Raw genomic sequence first — 18,029 nt, 5'->3', positions numbered from 1 at the left:
CGCAAACCGTACTGGTGGACCATTCGGTCCATCTCTCTTTGGAAGACCGAGACTCCATTTGTGACACCGAAAGGGACCCTAAATGGTAGAGGCGACCGTCCGCCTCGAAGTCAGTGTATGGCCGGTCCGACTTCCGGATGGGGAGCTGGTGGTAGGCGGATTTCAGGTCAATTGTTGAGAAGACCCGGTACTGCGCAATCTGATTGACCATATCAGATATGAATGAAAATGAAAAATTAAAATCGCTTATTGTCACAAGTAGGCTTCAAATGAAGTTACCGTGAAAAGCCCCTAGTCGCCACATTCCGGCACCTGCTCAGGGAGGCTGTTACGGGAATTGAACCGTGCTGCTGGCCTGCCTTGGTCTGCTTTCAAAGCCAGCGATTTAGCCCTGTGCTAAACAGATATCCGTGGAAGGGGGCATGCGTCGAGCTGCGTGTACCGATTGATGGTCTGGCTGTAGTCCACGACCATCCTGTGTTTCTCCCCAGTTTTAACCACTACCACATGGGCTCTCCAGGGCCTGTTGCTGGCCTCGATAATACCCCCCTTAAGCAGCCACTGGACTTCGGACCTGATGAAGGTCTTGTCTTGGGTGCTGTACCATCTGCTCCTAGTGGCAACGGGCTTGCAATCCGCAGTTAGATTGTCAAAAAGGGAGTGGGGATCGACCTTGAGGGTCGCGAGGCCGCAAACGGTAAGGGGGGTAGGGGCCCGCCGAATTTGAGGGTGAGGCTCTGGAGTTTGCACTGGATGTCCAGGCCCAACAGGAGTGCAGCGCAGAGATTAGGAAGGACATAGAGGCGGAAGTTACTAAATTCTATGCCCTGGACCGTGAGGGTGACTGTACAAAAACCTCTGATAGGGACGGAGTGGGATCCGGATGCTCGGGAGATCCTTTGATTGGCAGGGTGGACCGCGAGGGAGCAGCGCCTTACTGTATCTGGGTACGAGGTCGCGTGGCCGTTGATTTTAACCGTCGGCGGCGTGGTGGCCAGGTTGTGCGGGCGAGATTGGTCCAGCGTCATCGAAGCGAGCTGCGGGTAGCCATCGGATGCTTCGGGTGGCGAGCGAGTGCGGTTCCGAGGTTGGGATGTCCGGAGACCCTGTGGGGGACAAGATGGCGGCGCCCATTGGTCGCACATGTACCCGGGAGGAGAAGATGGCAGCTCCCATTGTGCGTCTGGCGTGGGGGAAGGGGCGATAGTGGGGGCGATCGCAGCGACTGTGACGAATGTGATATAAAATAGTTACTTTAGAGATACTAGTTAATGTAATGTAGAAATAAGCCACTTTGATTCTGGCAGATAGAGACAAAGGGATTGAGACCGCATGGAAAAAGCAGGAAGAGGTGTGTCTATGAGAGTGATGCTGCATTGATAGGGGCCAGAGAAAGGGATTGGAAGTGAGCCAATCAGAATAGATCAAACAGGTCAGGAGGGATATAGGCTGACCTATGGGCGTCGAGTATGTGAAACTTGATACCATTTGAATTGATTTGCAGAGATCCCTTTGTCTCTTTGTTCATTCGCTTTCTGAAGTGTAGGAGACTGGATGTCTCTTATGTTTCTGTAAGATGAATCAAGCTTGCAAGCTAAATAAATAACTTCTTTTTACGTGCAAATCCATCGCAACTTTTATTGAGGCCAGACTGACGGAGAAAGAAATTTGGGAATCAACATTTGGTGCCGAAAACCGGGATTTCTCAGGGCGATCCTGATCCAACTGCGAAATCAGAATTAGACTGATTATGAACAGGAGGATGGGGAACAAAGGGCCCTCAATGTAGAACTGGAAAACGACCGCGCATTGATTGTTCCCCTCTTCTTATCGTCTGATTAGTCTGGTCACTCGCGGTTGGCACAGAAAGACCGCCTCGACGAAATCACAGGTCAGTCTGGGGATTAGCATTTTAATTGATGGGACTTTATTTGTGAGTTAATTCGGCTGGGGTAGGCTGTATCGTTGATGTAACATTTAAAATATAAATGGTTCAACTTTATTTGTGAGTTAATTCGGCTGGGGTAGGCTGTATTGTTGATGTAACACTTAAAATATAAATGGTTCAACTTTATTTGTGAGTTAATTCGGCTGGGGTAGGCTGTATTGTTGATGTAACATTTAAAATATAAATGGTTCAACTTTATTTGTGAGTTAATTCGGTTGGGTTACGTTATGAGAGGTAGATGTAACATTTGAAATTGAAAATGGTTCACCTCTATATGTCTATGTGTTAAAAATATAGTTGATTAAGCTAAAATTGTCTCCTTGGACTGTATTGGCGAAAAACGCAGTTCCGAGGGCTAGTTGAGATTGTGGGGAATGCTGCAGATTGGTTGAAGCAGAAGTCTCTCAAAGGGTTAACAGCAGCAGGCGAAGTCATGCCAGACAGTGCTTCTCACTCAGGCCTTGAGATAACAGCGCCAGTCGCTAGTATAATCGGATACCTTTCCTTTGAGTCAGTGAACTCCAGCAAAGTTACGTTTTGAATTAATTAAAGGAAACCAGTGGGTTTCTCCACCTCTTTGATAAAAGTTATTATTTTCGAAAGCAATTGATTGAAATTGCCAGAATCTTAAGTTTTACTTACTTGAAATAAGGTTTATCTCATTTTATCTGGAGATTAATAGAAACTTAAAGAAGATCATGGACACCATTTTAAAAAGTGTCAATCTGGAGATGATAGTTGATTTTGCTAATACTTATGTGTATGTAAAAGAAAAAAACTTGTTAAAAGAAAAATTGTTAAGATAAAGAAATAATTAAGTTGTAAATGTTATACAAGTTTGTGTTAAGCAAATTGTAAATTTAGTTCTGAGTTGAGATCAGAGCTAAGCTTGCAAGTTGCAGTAATTCAATTTGAATTTTCAAACATTTTTAAGTTTAAAAAAAAAGGAGCAAATAGAGAAAAGGACACAGATCTTGAATGCGTTGAATAGCACATTTCAAAGGCCCATAAATCTTTCTGTTATCTTAGACCTAAAACCTAGGAAGACTGAAGAGCCAGAGGAATTTCTGGAGCGTTTTAATGAAATCTACCGGGGGCAGTCAGGCGATTTGCTGTATCAAAATGGTCAGAATTCCCCTCAATACTGTGCTATGTTAATGCATTGCCTACCACCTTCTGTGGTTACTGCTGTGAAATGTAATAACATGAATTGGACAGAGAACGACCCTTCCCAGATGGCAAGGGCAGTCAGATTTTACTGGAAGGAGGGTGTAGGCCAAGAAGGAGGCTCAGTTACAAAGGTTAAGACTGAGTATGTAATGAAAAAGGATGATCTGCGACCCCAACAAGCGGCAGAAATGGTAGTTTACCAGCAGGAGCCCCAATATAGTGACTTTGGGTGGGTGGATCAGCGAAGAGGAGGATGAGACAACAGTGCTATATTTCTATCACCCCCCAGTGGTGGACGTTAGACGTTGAACAGTCACTGCATCACGTTACCCTGGCCTATGACAGAACTGGACGAAACAGGGAGTTGGAGGACAAATACCGGCCATTACTTGAGACTGAATGGCCAGTCAAGGTTACAGCCACAGTCACGGGAAAAGAAGGTACAGCCGATTTTGTTACAATATCACCACATTTATGGCCACAGTCAGCTTCGGTAAGCCCTCATATTACACGTCAGGTCCATGACCAGTACCATGCCAGGGATATGGGGCGAATGGTCAGGAGGGCAGTGGATCATTCAGATCCAACAGACTACGCACTTCAAGTCATGCCGGACGGCACTACCATAAAATATTTTGAGGTCCCTGAAACGATTAACACTCGACTGCAGCATCACAGGGGACATGATGTGTTGGAATATGTCAATCCACAGGTCTGGGCGGAATACCCATCATAAGTGGGAAAGACGAATGTTACACCTATTAAGGTGATGATTAAGGATCATGTAAAGCTACCTTCCATTCGACAATACCCCCTGAAATCTCAAGCTGCTCCATCAATAGATAAATTAATTCAAGAGCTGTTGCAACAGGGTATTTTGGTCCCTTGCCAATCAGAATGTAACACCCCCATACTTGCTGTGCCTAAACCAGCCAAACCAGACCAGTACCGATTAGTACAGGATTTACGTTCAATCAATGCCATCGCATAGCCATTACATGCTCTCACCCTCCAACTGGATATTACGGTGTATAGCTCCCACTCGGTCATCGCACTACTGAGGCAACTGCAGACTCAGCATCTTACCGCAGCTCGTCAGAATAGGTATGAGGTATACTTTTTGAACAATCCACGTCTGACATTTAAATACTGTACCACTATCAATCCAGCCTGTTTTCTTAGTGGTCCCCCTGTCCATGAGGACGCGCCTGGTCACGACTGTTTAGCCTTGATTCAGGAAACTACAACAATAAGGGACGATCTGAGTGATATTCCGTTAGAACAACCTGACATGATTATGTATGTTGATGGCAGTGCATTAGTAAGCCCCACTGGCCGGAGACTGTCCGGTTACGCAATCATAGATCAGGATGGTCTGATTCTAGAAGTGGCAGCTTTCCAGACCCCTTATTCAGCTCAACAAGCCGAACTTTTTGCCCTCACCCGTGCATGTATACTTGGGGGAGATCGTCGGGTAAATATCTACACTGACTCCCGATATGCTTTCGGGGTAGTTCATGACTTCGGACAACTCTGGAAGAATAGGGGATTCCTTACCTCGGCAGGCACAGAAATATCCAACCGGGGTTTAGTTAATGACCTACTGCAGGCCCTCCTTATGCCCGCGCAGATTTCCGTTATTAAATGCGCTGCCCACACGAATGGTACAACCCCAGTTGACGTTGGTAATGAACGAGCAGATCGTGCAGCGCGAACAGCCGCGCAAATTCAGCAAGTGATGGTGCCTAAGATGTTAAGTCAGACTAAACGATCTACTATAAATATGTCTGCTTTTGACAAGTCAATGCCAACCATCCAAGACGTCATAAGGTTACAGGAGGGCGCTCCTGAGAGTGATAAACAAATGTGGAAACGGTTAGGTTGTACATATGATTCTGTTTCCTCTTTATGGACCACGCCTGCACATCAGACTTGTATGTCTGATGTGCTGGCTTTATGGGTCATTGAATGTGTACACTTTGCAACTCATTGTGGGGCTCGAGGGACTAGTGATTTATTGCTGGACACTTGGTGGCACCCTAAAATGCAGGGGTTGGCCCAAAGTATCAGTAATCGGTGTTGGATTTGTCAGCAATATAACACCGGAAAAGGTATCCCTTGTGGGAAGGGGCAAACCCCGTTGCCCAGTGGTCCCTTTGAGACGCTCCAAATGGATTACATTGAGTTGGAAAGGTGTCAATGTTACAAATATGTTTTGGTCATTGTGGATGTGTTCAGCAGATGGGTTGAGGTATATCCGACTATCGATAATAAAGCTGCTACTGTGGTTAAAGTCTTGATGAGGGAAATCATTCCCCGGTACGGTATACCAGCTCAGTTAAGTTCTGATAATGGGCCTCATTTTATTGGACAAATTAACAAGGAGTTTTGCTCCCAGTTGGGCATACGCCAGCAGTTACACTGTGCTTACAGACCGCAGGCGGCCGGGTTGGTTGAGAGACACAATCAGACCCTCAAAACTAAATTGGCTAAATTAAGAGCAGACACGGGACTGACATGGCTTAAGTTGCTCCCCGTTGCCCTCTTCCAGCTGCGGGTTACACCTGCGGGACCGGCCCGGCTCTCTCCCGCCGAGATTCTTTATGGTAGGCCTCTTAGAACTCCCTGGAGCCTGCAGGTTCCCAGACTGGTTCAGTTTCATCAGATGACTGAAGAAATGACCACCTATGTTCTAGCCCTCACGCAAGTGCTCAAGGAACTCCATGGCCAAGTCCGCGCGGCTCACCAGCCATTGCCCCCAGTACCTAGCTCACTTTCAGTCCAGCCCGGTAGTTATGTCATGGTCAAAAATTGGACTAGGAAGGGGTCGGAGCCGCGATGGGACGGGCCCTTCCAAGTTCTCCTTACCACCCCCACAGCAGTTAAAGTGGAGGGGCGAAGTGCTTGGGTCCACCTACATCACTGTAAATTGAGTCCATCTCCACTACTGTAAAAGGTCGGATACTAACCTGCCTCCCTTCTCCAGTGCTATTTTACAGGTGTGGAGCATGATGGAGTGGCTACGCATCGTCTGTCTGATATTTGGCCTCACTTCGCTTGGCGTGTTATTGGCGATGGACATGGAAAAGGGGAATATTATGTATCTGTGTAGCCCCAACCAATCTACAAAGATACATCACCTATGCAAAGGTGATGTTCTTCGCTGCCCCCATATACGAGGACATGGTATCAACTCATGGAAGGTCATCAAAGTTAAGGAGAATGCAGGAGTCATGAAGCAGTTGCACCGGTCCCGGCGATGGGAAGGGAACATTATATGGACATTGCCTTGTTTTTGGAATACATGTAAATTTGATTTTGGATGTGTTAAGAGTGGTACAATAAAGGTAAAATCAGGCTGTCAGAAGAGTGTAGGAAGAGGCTATGAGAAAGAGAAAGGGACTAGAGAGAGGATGGGGCGTATGAGAAGGGAAGTACAGCTAGAACGTAGGTTACCGGGAGATACACTTAAGTTAATTAAAGGCCAAACTGAGGAAAACCCGGGTAGTAGTCAGTGATCGGAATTATTTTATTTGCGGCCTTACCATCTTGGGAAATGAAACCTTGGGAGCCCTCGGGGCAATAACTAAGGAGTTGTCTCAGCTACGGTTGTTTGCAATGCAGAACCGGTATGCTCTTGACTATCTTCTGGCCCGTGAGGGTGGGGTATGCGCCATAGTACAGGGCAAGTGTATCATGGGAGTTCAGGACTTGACCGCTAACATCACTAAATTTATGGTTCGCATACGGGATCACTTGGACGGGATGCAGGATCCTGGCTCTTGGGGTAACTGGGGATTTGGAGGATGGAAGGACTGGTTGATAAATATGGCCATGTATCTAGTGGTAGCTATCGGCTGCATCTTTGTGGGCCTGGCCATCCTTAAATGTGTGATGGGTAGAATGCGGGGTGCACTGGATCAGATCACCGCCCCAATCACCGAAAAAAAATTTAACTTCTTTTTACGTGCAAATCCATCTCAACTTTTATTGAGGCCAGACTGACGGAGAAAGAAATTTGGGAATCAACAACTGCGCGTGCCTGGCACACAGCTGCGAAGTGGCCCTTTTTACTGCAGGCTTTACAAACTGCAGTGCGAGCCTGGCAGTGTTGGCGGCGATGCTTCTGCTGACCGCAGAAGTAGCAGCGGGGACCCCCGGGGTGCGCGGATCGGCATGCGGCGCAGGTGTATTGGGAAGGCAGGGCCCCGGCTGAGGATGTTGGCGGCGGTGTCCAGGAGGAGTAGAAGGGTGGGCAACGCGGCGGGAGGGGTACGATTGTACGTTACGGGATGCGACCGTCATGGAGAGCGCCAAGGGTTTTGTCTCCACCAGTTCGAGCATGGCCCCTTCCAGTAATCGTTCTCGGATGCGGTCCGACGCAATCCCCGTCATAAAGGCATCGCGCATGAGGAGATTCATGTGTTCGGCGGCCGTAACGGCCTGACAGTCACAGTACCGGACAAGTAGAATTAGGGCCCGCCAGAAGTCTTCGATGGACTCACCAGGTAGTTGCGAGCAGGTGGCGAGTACATGCCTGGCGAAGAGCATGTTCGCCTTCTGTGCGTAGTGTTCCTTAAGGAGTTCCATTGCTTTTGTGTAATTCGTGGCGTCTTGGATCAACGGGAACACGCTGGAGCTCAGTCTGGAGTACAGGACGTTTATCTTCTGAGCCTCCGTGGGCTCGGGGTCCGCAGCCTTGATGTAGGCCTCAAAACATGCTAGCCAGTGAGTAAAGTCTTTTCTGGGGTCGGGCGAGTGCGGATCCAGCTGCAGGCGATCGGGCTTAATTCTGACATCCATTCTGTGGAAAATCTGACTGTAATAAATTGATGCACGATCAATTGCACAAAGACTAAAGTTGGGTACAACTGTGGCTTTATTACAGTCAGATGTGTGGCCTCCTGCTGCAGCTGGCGAAATGGCAGGGCACTGGAGGTCATGCATATTTATACAGTTCTCCGTGGGCGGAGCCAGCCGGCAGGAGCTGCCGGCAAACCTGTAGTGCAGGTCCTACCTTACATCTCCTATTACAGTGGTTCACCACAAGAAGTCCAGGCAAAATTGAAATCAATGGGAATCGGGGGGGTGGGGGGAGCTCTTCACTAGTTAGAGTGGTATCTAGCACAATTGAAGTTAGTTGTGATCGCTGAAAGCTAATCATCTCAGTCACAGGATTATCACTGCAGGAGTTCCTCAGGGTAGTGTTTTGGGCCCAACCATCTTCAGATGATTTATTAATGACCTTCCTTTCATCATAAGGTCAGAAGTGGGATGTTCACTGATGATTGCACAATGTTCAGCATTGTTCACGGATCCTCAGTCTGAGCCCCCATTCAGCAAGATCGGGCCAATGTTCAGGCTTGGGCTGATAAGTGGCAGGTTACATTCCCATCACGTAAGTACCAGACAATGACCATCTCTAACAAGAGAAAATCCAACCATCTCCCCTTGACATTCAATGGCATTACCATTGCTGAATCCCTCACTATCAACACCCTGAAGGTCACCATTGGCTAGAAGCTGGACTGAACGAGTTATATAAATAGTGTGGCTGAGAGCCGGTCAGAGGCTGGAAATTATTCAGTGACGAACTCAGTTCCTGACTCCACAAAATCTGTTCCCCATATATGGCGCAAGTCATGTGATGGAATACGCTGCACTTACTTGGATGAGTGCTGCTTTGACAAGAATCTTGACATAACTCTGGCAAAAGCACCCCACCTTATTGGCACTGCACCCACCATCTTAAAACATTCCCTCCCTCTACCACCTACAAGGTGTGCTGCAGGAACCCACCAGGTCTCATCTGACAATACCTTCCAAACCCGTGACCTCCCCCACCTTGGGCAGTAGATGAATGTGCACCTGCAAGTTTCCTCCATGCCGTTCACCATCCTGACTTGGAGTTGTATCGCTATTCCTTCACTATCACTGGGTCAAAAACCTGGGACTAACAGCATTTTGGTTGCATTTATACCGTGTGGACTGCAGCGGTTCAAGAAGGCAGCTCACCACCTTCTCAAGGGCAATTAGAGTTGGGCAAAAATGCTGGCCGAGCCAGTGATTCCTGGGTCCTCACTAATGAATAAAAATAAATTATAGAAATGGAATAAGTTATTACATTGAATAAATTACTTCAGCAGGAAATGTATCTTGTGGTGTGGCATTATATTCTTTTTTTTTTCTTTTTTTAAATTTAGAGTACCCAATTCATTTTTTCCAATTAAGGGGCAATTTAGCGTGGCCAATTCACCTAGCCTGCACATCTTTTGGGTTTGTGGGGGGCGAAACCCACGCAAACATGGGGAGAATGTGCAAACTCCACAGGATAGAGCTGGGATCGAACCTGGGACCTCGGCGCCGTGAGGCTGCAGGGCTAACCCACTGCGCCACGTTGCTGCCCTGCGTGGCCAGATTAGGCTAATCTCAAGTTTGATTCTCAGATAGTGATTGCAGCCAGGGTAGTTTGAATTGATTTCAGTTCCTCTTGAGCTAAAGTAGAAAAATTCAGGCGGAATTCCAGCCGATTGCCTTCAAGTGGTTCTCCCTGTTAAATGTGTGTCTGTGAGAGAAATTGTGGATGAGGATGAAGTCACTACATTTGTAGTCTGCTAGTACTTTATTTCCCGCTTAAAACAAAGGATGGAAGCTCACTGAATATATCAGGGAACAGCAATCCCTTATCCCAACAAGTCAGCAGCTTCAAGAGAGGAGGGACAAAACTTTCTGGCAGTAAGATAGGGGAGAAGTAACACCATTCTCAACTCTGCTCAGAATCAAAGGTTTGAAAGCAAATGGACCTAAATTCCTAAAACCCTTCGCAAATCACTGCTGCCTGAGTGATCAACCCTCTGACCTGACCCTGGCATCAGTCAATGTTCTCAGCCACAATTCACCAACATTCGTCCCTCCACTGTGTGCTGGGCACTAATCCTTTTTATAAATGCTCATTTTTAAATTATTTTTTTTAGTTTGGATGGCGACACTGTGCCAGCCCCTTGCATCAATGTTGCTGCTGGGACCAGTACCCTTACCCTGGCGGCAGAGTCACAGACCAGTTTTAGCAGCCTAGTTTAGCGGCTCCTCAGGGCTCAAAATTAAACTGGCAACAATATAAACTGCTCTGGCAGATTGTTTGGAAATACAATTCACATGCGTGTACTGGGATTTAACATGCTGTATTCATGCTGAAAACAGTCTTACCATAAGAAGCCTGCTCAGCAGGGATAGCACCCTCTGCTTGACCTGAGAAACACAGGGTAGGAGAAAATTTACTAACAGAGATAGCCACGGGCGAGCTTCACATGCTGATGGTAAAGCAAACAAAACAGCAGAGAAGGCAAAAGAATGATGAAGAAGCTTCTTTAATGGCTTAGTCAAGTGCGTTAAAGCTCTGCCTAGTGTAGAACGGGGACATAATGATCAGGAAAGGGTTGGATTTGACCCCAATACCTGCACTGTAATCAAATGGTTGGAATGGGACAATTGGGCAGGTGAGTGCCCACTTTTTGGATGCATTGCTGCTCAAAGGAACTCCTGCTGGCACACAGGTGGAATTGCAGCAGCATCACCACCGTGTCGTCGGCTGCCTTCCTCCAGGAAAAGCTGTTTCCTCTGCCTTGGCGGCAACATGTTAAGCTATAATTCAGCTATTCATTTGGCAACACTGTTTCTACCAAAGCATAGTTTACCACACACTTACTTCTAAAAGTGCACCCATAAATTGTATTCGCCATTCAAGCAGCGACCTAACGTTCACTTTGGTGTATTAACCCCTCGGAAAAGGGGCTGGTTTAGCACACTGGGCTAAATCGCTGGCTTTTAAAGCAGACCGAGGCAGGCCAGCAGCGCGGGTTCAATTCCCGTACCAGCCTCCCCGAACAGGCGCCGGAATGTGGCGACTAGGGGCTTTTCACAGTAACTTCATCGAAGCCTAATTGTGACAATAAGCAATTTTCATTTCCTGAGCTGGTTAGGTGGGAGTCAGGTGGAATGGCTCAAAACAAGGCGATTGATCGGGAAACAGAATTCACAAACTGGGAAGCATTAACCCTTTGATATGCCCACACTGCACAGATAGGTCCAGACTGGATCAGTCTGCAGTATTTATTGTCCATCCCTATTTTCTCTGAAGATAATAAGAGTTAACCACATAGCGTGACACTGGATTCATTTGTAGGCCACACCTAAAAGACATTAGCAAGCCTGTACTATTTTTTTTAAATACCAGATTTATTGAATGTAAATTTACAAAGGTAAAATGATGAGATTTGAACTGTCACTCTGGGTTGCTAGCATAACCTCAAGGCTACTGTACTTTCGAAATGCAATGTATGAGCTAGTGCACAGTCTCATCACTTCTGGCACTTCATTAGTCACTTACCTGGGGCGAAATTCTCCGGAAACGGTGCGATGTCCGCCGACCGGCGCCCAAAACGGCGCAAATCAGTCGGCCATCGTGCCGCCCCAAAGGTGCGGAATCCTCCGCATCTTGGGGGGCCGAGCCCCAACCTTAAGGGGCTAGGCCCGCGCCGGACTGATTTCCGCCCTGCCAGCTGGCGGAAAAGGCCTTTGGTGCCCCGCCAGTTGGCGCGGAAATGACATCTCGGGGCAGCGCATGCGCGGGAGCGTCAGCGGCCACTGACAGTTTCCCACGCATGCGCAGTGGAGGGAGTCTCTTCCGCCTCCGCCATGGTGGAGACCGTGGCGAAGGCGGAAGGAAAAGAGTGCCCCCACGGCACAGGCCCGCCTGCAGATCGGTGGGCCCCGATCGCGTTCCAGGCCACCGTGGGGGCACCCCCCGGGGCCAGATCGCCCAGCGCCCCCCCCCAGGGCCCCGGAGCCCGCCCACGCCGCCTTGTCCCGCCGGTAAGGTAGGTGGTTTAATCTACGCCGGCGGGACAGGCATTCTAGCAGCGGGACTTCGGCCCATCCGGGCCGGAGAATTACGCGGGGGGGGGGGGGGGGGGGGGGGGGGCGCCAACAGGCGCGGCGCGATTCCCGTCCCTGCCGAATATCCGGTGCCAGAGAATTCGGCAACCGGCGGGGGCGGGATTCACGCCAGCCCCCGGCGATTCTCCGACCCGGCGGGGGGTCGGAGAACCTCGCTCCCGGTAGCTAAACCTAAAGCAAGCCTTCATGTAGGAAATTATTAAACAGAACACCCCATGTGGACCGCACTTCATGATAAATATAGTAAAGTGTTACCAGAGTACTGCATTGAATAAAGCCTGTTGTAGGGGAAAATGGACACTTTCTCATTATTAATGTCTTTGTAATATCAAGTTAAAAGATAAAGAAACTCAATCCCATTGTGTTTTTATATAAATGTCTACCTAATTGACCTTTTGCCATTTAAGTTAAATATTACCAATATCAAAGTAAATATTTCCACTGTCTGTGTGGAGTTTGCACATTCTTCCCGTGTCTGTGTGGGTCTCACCCCCACAACCCAAAGATGGATTGGCCATGCTAAATTGCCCCTTAATTGGAAAAAAAAGAATTGGTGATCTGAACTTTATTTAAATAAATCAAAGTAAATATTTCTATTGTGCTCTTTGGAATTGTTAAAGCCGGGCGCATGGTGGAGATCCCTCACTAGGCTGCCCAACGGCAGACCAAAGTCTCCTACTGTTTTGCCCTTGAACAATCTAACATAAAAACGAATTTATGTGAAGAGATTCAGATCCATTCTATCTCATAATGAAGCTTTATGAGTGAACACTGAACACAATTTTCTGGATAAAACGATTTTCAATTTGTAGGGATTAGAACGGATAGACTCTCGGCGGGGGGGGGGGGGGGGGAGGTACAATTAATCCCAGTGGATAACAATCTGTTTTGAAAGCAATTTTACATCCACATTCCCAGAGCACATTCAGAAAACAATGATTTATGCTGAGGTGTCCACTCGTCATTTATTTTATTTTATTCATTCGCAGGGTGTGGGAATTGTTGGAGGGCCAACGTGTATTGCCTGTCCTTAACTGCCCTTGGGAAGGTGGTGGCCTTCTTTAATAGAACTGAGTGGATTGCTAGGCCGGCCAGTTCACTGCTGTGGTTCGACAATAACATACAAACTGGATACGTACAGCAGATTTCCTTCCCTACAGGGCATTAGTGAACCGGATGGGTTTTTATGACCATTAGTTTCATGGTCACCATTACTGGTGTTAGCTTTTTTATTCTATATTTATCAAATGAATCGAATTTAAATTTCTCAGCTGCCGTGGTGGGAATTAATTTTGTGCCCCCAGATCATTAGTCTCGATCTCTAGATTACTAATCCAGTAATATATCCAACTATGCTATTGTAACCCTGTAGGACATGGAGGCTAGATTTTCTACCAGAGATTAGGAAATATATTAAGATCCCGGAACAGACCCCAACATTTATTAGGATACTGGACAGAAACTTTAATATTTTTTCATTTATAAAACTGTGAGGAACGGCTTCTTTACTCCAGGAGTGACTCCACACACAAATAGGGGGCGGGTTCTCCGCCGGCGGGTTTCTCCGTTTTGCTGGCGCCCGGGGGTTCCCCGACGGCGTGGGGCTGCCCCACAATGGGAAACCCCATTGACCGGCCGGTGTTACGGAGAATCCCGCCGGCGGGTCAGGGTAGAAAAGTGGTGCGGCGGGGCGGAGAATCCAGCCCAGGGATCATGGTATATTAAAACAAACTTTATTATTAATTTTTTTGTTTTTTTATAAATATATTTTATTAAAGTTTTTCAATCAAACAAAATTTTCCCATTTTACAACTTTGTAATAATATATACATTGATCGTTTTTAAAATAAATAATATGCTAACTAACGGCAACTGCCAACAACAAAATAAGAAACAACAGAAATAGTAACTAAAATAGTAACTTCGTAAAATCTAATATAAATAACTAATATATAAACACACACATAAAACCCCTGAGGACCCAAATGAGTCCTCCCCCCCCTCCCCCCTGGGTTGCTGCTGCTACCTTTCCTATTTTCCCTTATCGCTCTGCGAGATAGTCGAGGAACGGTTGCCACCGCCTGGTGAACCCTTGAGCCGAACCTCTTAGTGCGTATTTTATCCGCTCCAATTTTATGAACCCTGCCATGTCATTGATCCAGGCCTCCACACCCGGGGGCTTAGCTTCTTTCCACATAAGTAGAATCCTTCGCCGGGCTACTAGGGACGCAAAGGCCAAAACATCGGCCTCTCTCACCTCCTGCACTCCCGGCTCATCTGCAACCCCAAATATAGCCAACCCCCAACCTGGTTCGACCCGGACCCCCACCACCTTTGAAATCACTTTTGCCACACCCACCCAGAACCCATGCAATTCCGGACATGACCAAAACATGTGGGTGTGGTTCGCCGGGCTTCCCGCGCATCTCCCGCACCTATTCTCCATTCCAAAAAATCTACTCAGCCTTGCTCCAGTCATATGCGCCCTGTGTAGAACCTTGAATTGTATCAGGCTGAGCCTGGCACATGAGGACGAAGAGTTTACTCTACTTAGGGCATCTGCCCACAGCCCCTCCTCAATCTCTTCCCCCAGCTCCTCCTCCCATTTTCCCTTCAGCTCCTCTACCATCGTCTCCCCCTCATCTCTCATTTCCCTATATATATCTGACACCCTACCATCACCCACCCATGCCCCCAAAATCACTCTGTCCTGGATCTCTTGCGCCGGGAGCTGCGGAAATTCCCTCACCTGTTGCCTCACAAATGCCCTCACTTGCATATAGCGAAATGCATTCCCAGGTGGCAACCCATATTTTTCTGTCAGTGCTCCCAGACTCCCTCGTTACCCTCCTCAACGGTAAATCGTCTATTCCCCTGCCCTGTTCCCCGGGGTGCATCACAAACAGTTCACTCTTCCCCATATTCAATTTATATCCTGAAAATTCTCCAAACTCCTTGAGTGTCTGCATTATCTCAGGCATCCCCTCCACTGGGTCCGCGACATACAACAACAAATCATCCGCGTATAATGACACCCAATGCTCTTCTCCTCCTCTAAGTACCCCCCTCCACTTCCTGGAGCCCCTCAGCGCTATGGCCAGTGGCTCAATTGCCAACGCAAACAGTAACGGGGACAGGGGACATCCCTGTCTTGTACCCCTATATAGTCGGAAGTGGTCAGATCGTTGCCTATTTGTAATCACACTTGCCACCGGGGCCCTGTACAGGAGCTGAACCCATCTAATGAACCCCTCTCCAAATCCAAATCTCCTCAGTACTTCCCACAGGTAATCCCACTCCACTCTATCAAATGCTTTCTCAGCGTCCATCGCCACCAGTATCTCCGCCTCCCCCTCCGGTGGGGGCATCATCATCACCCCCAGCTGCCTCCGTATATTAGCATTCAATTGCCTCCCTTTAACAAACCCTGTTTGATCATCATGCACCACCCCAGGGACACAGTCCTCTATCCTCGTCGCCATCACCTTGGCCAAAAGCTTGGCATCTACGTTCAAGAGGGAGATAGGCCTGTATGATCCGCACTGCAGCGGGTCTTTGTCTCTTTTCAGGATCAGCGATATCGTCGCCTCCGACATCGTCGGGGGTAGTGTCCCCCTTTCCCTAGCCTCATTAAAGGTTCTCGTCAGAAGTGGGGCCAGCAGGTCCACGTATTTCCTATAGAACTCCACCGGGAACCCATCCGGTCCCGGGGCCTTCCGTGCCTGCATGTTCCCAATTCCTTTTACCACCTCCTCCACCGCAATCTGCGCTCCCAGTCCTGTCCTCTCCTGCTCCTCAACCTTCGGGAACTCCAGCTGGTCTAGGAAACGCATCATTCCCTCTTTCCCTTCCGGGGGTTGAGCCTTATATAGCCTCTCGTAAAATACCTTAAACACCCCATTCACCCTCTCCACTCCCCGTTCCATCTTTCCCTCCTCGTCTCTAACCCCTCCGATCTCTCTCGCCGCCCCCCTCTTTCTAAGTTGTTGGGCCAGCAGCCGGCTCGCCTTCTCTCCATATTCATACTGCACTCCCTGTGCCTTCCTCCATTGTGCCTCTGCCTTACCCGTGGTCAACAAGTCAAACTCCGTGTGCAATCTCCGTCTTTCCCTGTATAGCCCTTCATCTGGAGCCTCCTCATATTGCCTATCCACCCTCAAAATCTCCCTCAACAATCCCTCCCTTTCTTTACCCTCTTGTTTCCCCTTATGGGCCCTTATGGAGATCAGCTCCCCTCTAACCACCGCCTTCAGCGCCTCCCAGACCACTCCCACCTGGACCTCTCCGTCATCATTAATCTCTAGGTACCTTTCAATACATCCCCTCACCCTTACACATACCCCCTCGTCCGCCAACAGTCCCATATCTAATCTCCAGAGTGGGCGCTGTTCCTTTTCCTTTCCTACTTCCAGATCTACCCAACGTGGGGCATGGTCCGAAATGGCTATAGCCGAATACTCCGTTCCTGCCACCTTCGGGATCAGCGCCCTTCCCAGGACAAAGAAGTCTATCCGGGAGTACACTTTGTGGACATGGGAGAAGAAGGAAATCTCTTTACTCCTTGGCCTAGTAAATCTCCAGGGATCCACTCCTCCCATCTGCTCCATAAAGCCCTTAAGCACCTTGGCCGCTGCCGGCCTCCTTCCGGTCCTAGACCTGGACCGGTCCAGCCCTGGGTCAAGCACCGTGTTGAAATCCCCCCCATTACCAACTTTCCCATCTCCAGGTCCGGGATGCGCCCCAACATACGCTTCGTAAAGTTCACGTCATCCCAGTTCGGGGCATATACATTCACCAGCACCACCACCTCACCTTGCAGTCTGCCACTCACCATCACGTATCTACCCCCACTGTCCGCCACTGTGGTCTTCGCCTCAAACAATACCCGTTTCCCCACCAGTATTGCCACCCCTCTATTTTTCGCATCCAAGCCCGAGTGGAATACCTGTCCCACCCATCCTTTTCTTAATCTGACCTGATCCGCTTCCCTCATCCACTTACCCCCCCCCCCCTCGTCGACTAGCCATCCCCTTTTTTAGACCAGCTCATCACCCGGTTCCCACGCACCCGCTTATCCCCCGACGGCGCCCCCCCCCAGATCCCTCTCTAGCTTAGTTGCTCCCCCCATATTGCTTCCGGAAGTCAGCAAACTCTGGCTGACCTCGGCTTCCCCCGTTTATCCTTAGCCTAACAAACTTTATTATTAACACAGTATTAAACGAACTTTAACATCATAAAATGAATAGCTTACAATGACAAGTCGAACAATGCTTAACAGTAACATGAAGCACTTTGGGCTGAATTCTCCGCTGTCGAGATTCTCCGTTTTGCCGGCAGCCCGGGGTTTCCCACGGCGTCGGGCTGCCCACAAAGGGAAACCACTTTGACTGGACAGAGAAACCCGCCCTTTAACTCCTAACTGCTATCTTCTTTATCTCCAATCAAGCAAAACCCATCTCTGGTAAAAACCCACTTTTAAATAGAGTTAGCAAATACAGGAATACTTGTTGTACAGAGATGTTTTGTAGAGAAAGAGGTCCTTAAGGAAACAGCTGTCCATTATTGTGTCAACCCACTGTTTAACTTCACAGCTTTACAAAAGCTGCTGTTCTGCTCACAACCAAATCTAAATTTATTGACTTGGAACCTGATTGCTTCAACCCCTTGCTCATCCCATTAATTACATCATCCTTATTCCACTCAAATCCCATGACAGGATTACTTATATTTAAGCACATGGGCGGGATTCTCCCCTACCCGGCGGGGCGGGGAGACCTGGCGTAATGGAGTGGCGTGAACCACTCCGGCGTCGGGCCGCCCCAAAGGTGCGGATTTCTCCGCCCCTTTAGGGGCCAAGCCCTCACCTTGAGGGGCTAGCCCTGTACCGGAGTGGTTGGCGCGCCGCCAGCCGGAAAGGCCTTTGGCGCCACGCCAGCCGGGGCCGAAAGGACTTCGC

The 18,029-nt window shown here is 48.5% G+C and overlaps 1 protein-coding gene across 5 annotated transcripts in view; it reads right to left on the bottom strand.

Moving 5' to 3' along the window:
- Nucleotides 1-18,029, bottom strand: part of LOC140395261 (rabphilin-3A-like) — a 545,215-nt gene that overhangs the window by 167,299 nt on the left and 359,887 nt on the right. For 4 of the 5 annotated variants that reach the window (XM_072482954.1, XM_072482865.1, XM_072483205.1 and 1 more), the window contains one exon: nucleotides 10,325-10,366. The exons of the other annotated variant lie outside the window; for it this stretch is intronic. In XM_072482954.1, coding sequence (XP_072339055.1) covers nucleotides 10,325-10,366 — 42 coding nt within the window. The remainder of the gene's footprint in view (nucleotides 1-10,324; nucleotides 10,367-18,029) is intronic. 5 annotated transcript variants of the gene reach the window in all.

Source organism: Scyliorhinus torazame, chromosome 1 (genome assembly GCF_047496885.1).
Source record: "Scyliorhinus torazame isolate Kashiwa2021f chromosome 1, sScyTor2.1, whole genome shotgun sequence".
Lineage (NCBI taxonomy): Eukaryota > Metazoa > Chordata > Chondrichthyes > Carcharhiniformes > Scyliorhinidae > Scyliorhinus > Scyliorhinus torazame.
Note: the sequence above shows the minus strand (reverse complement) of the source record. Positions and strands in the feature narration are given on the sequence as shown.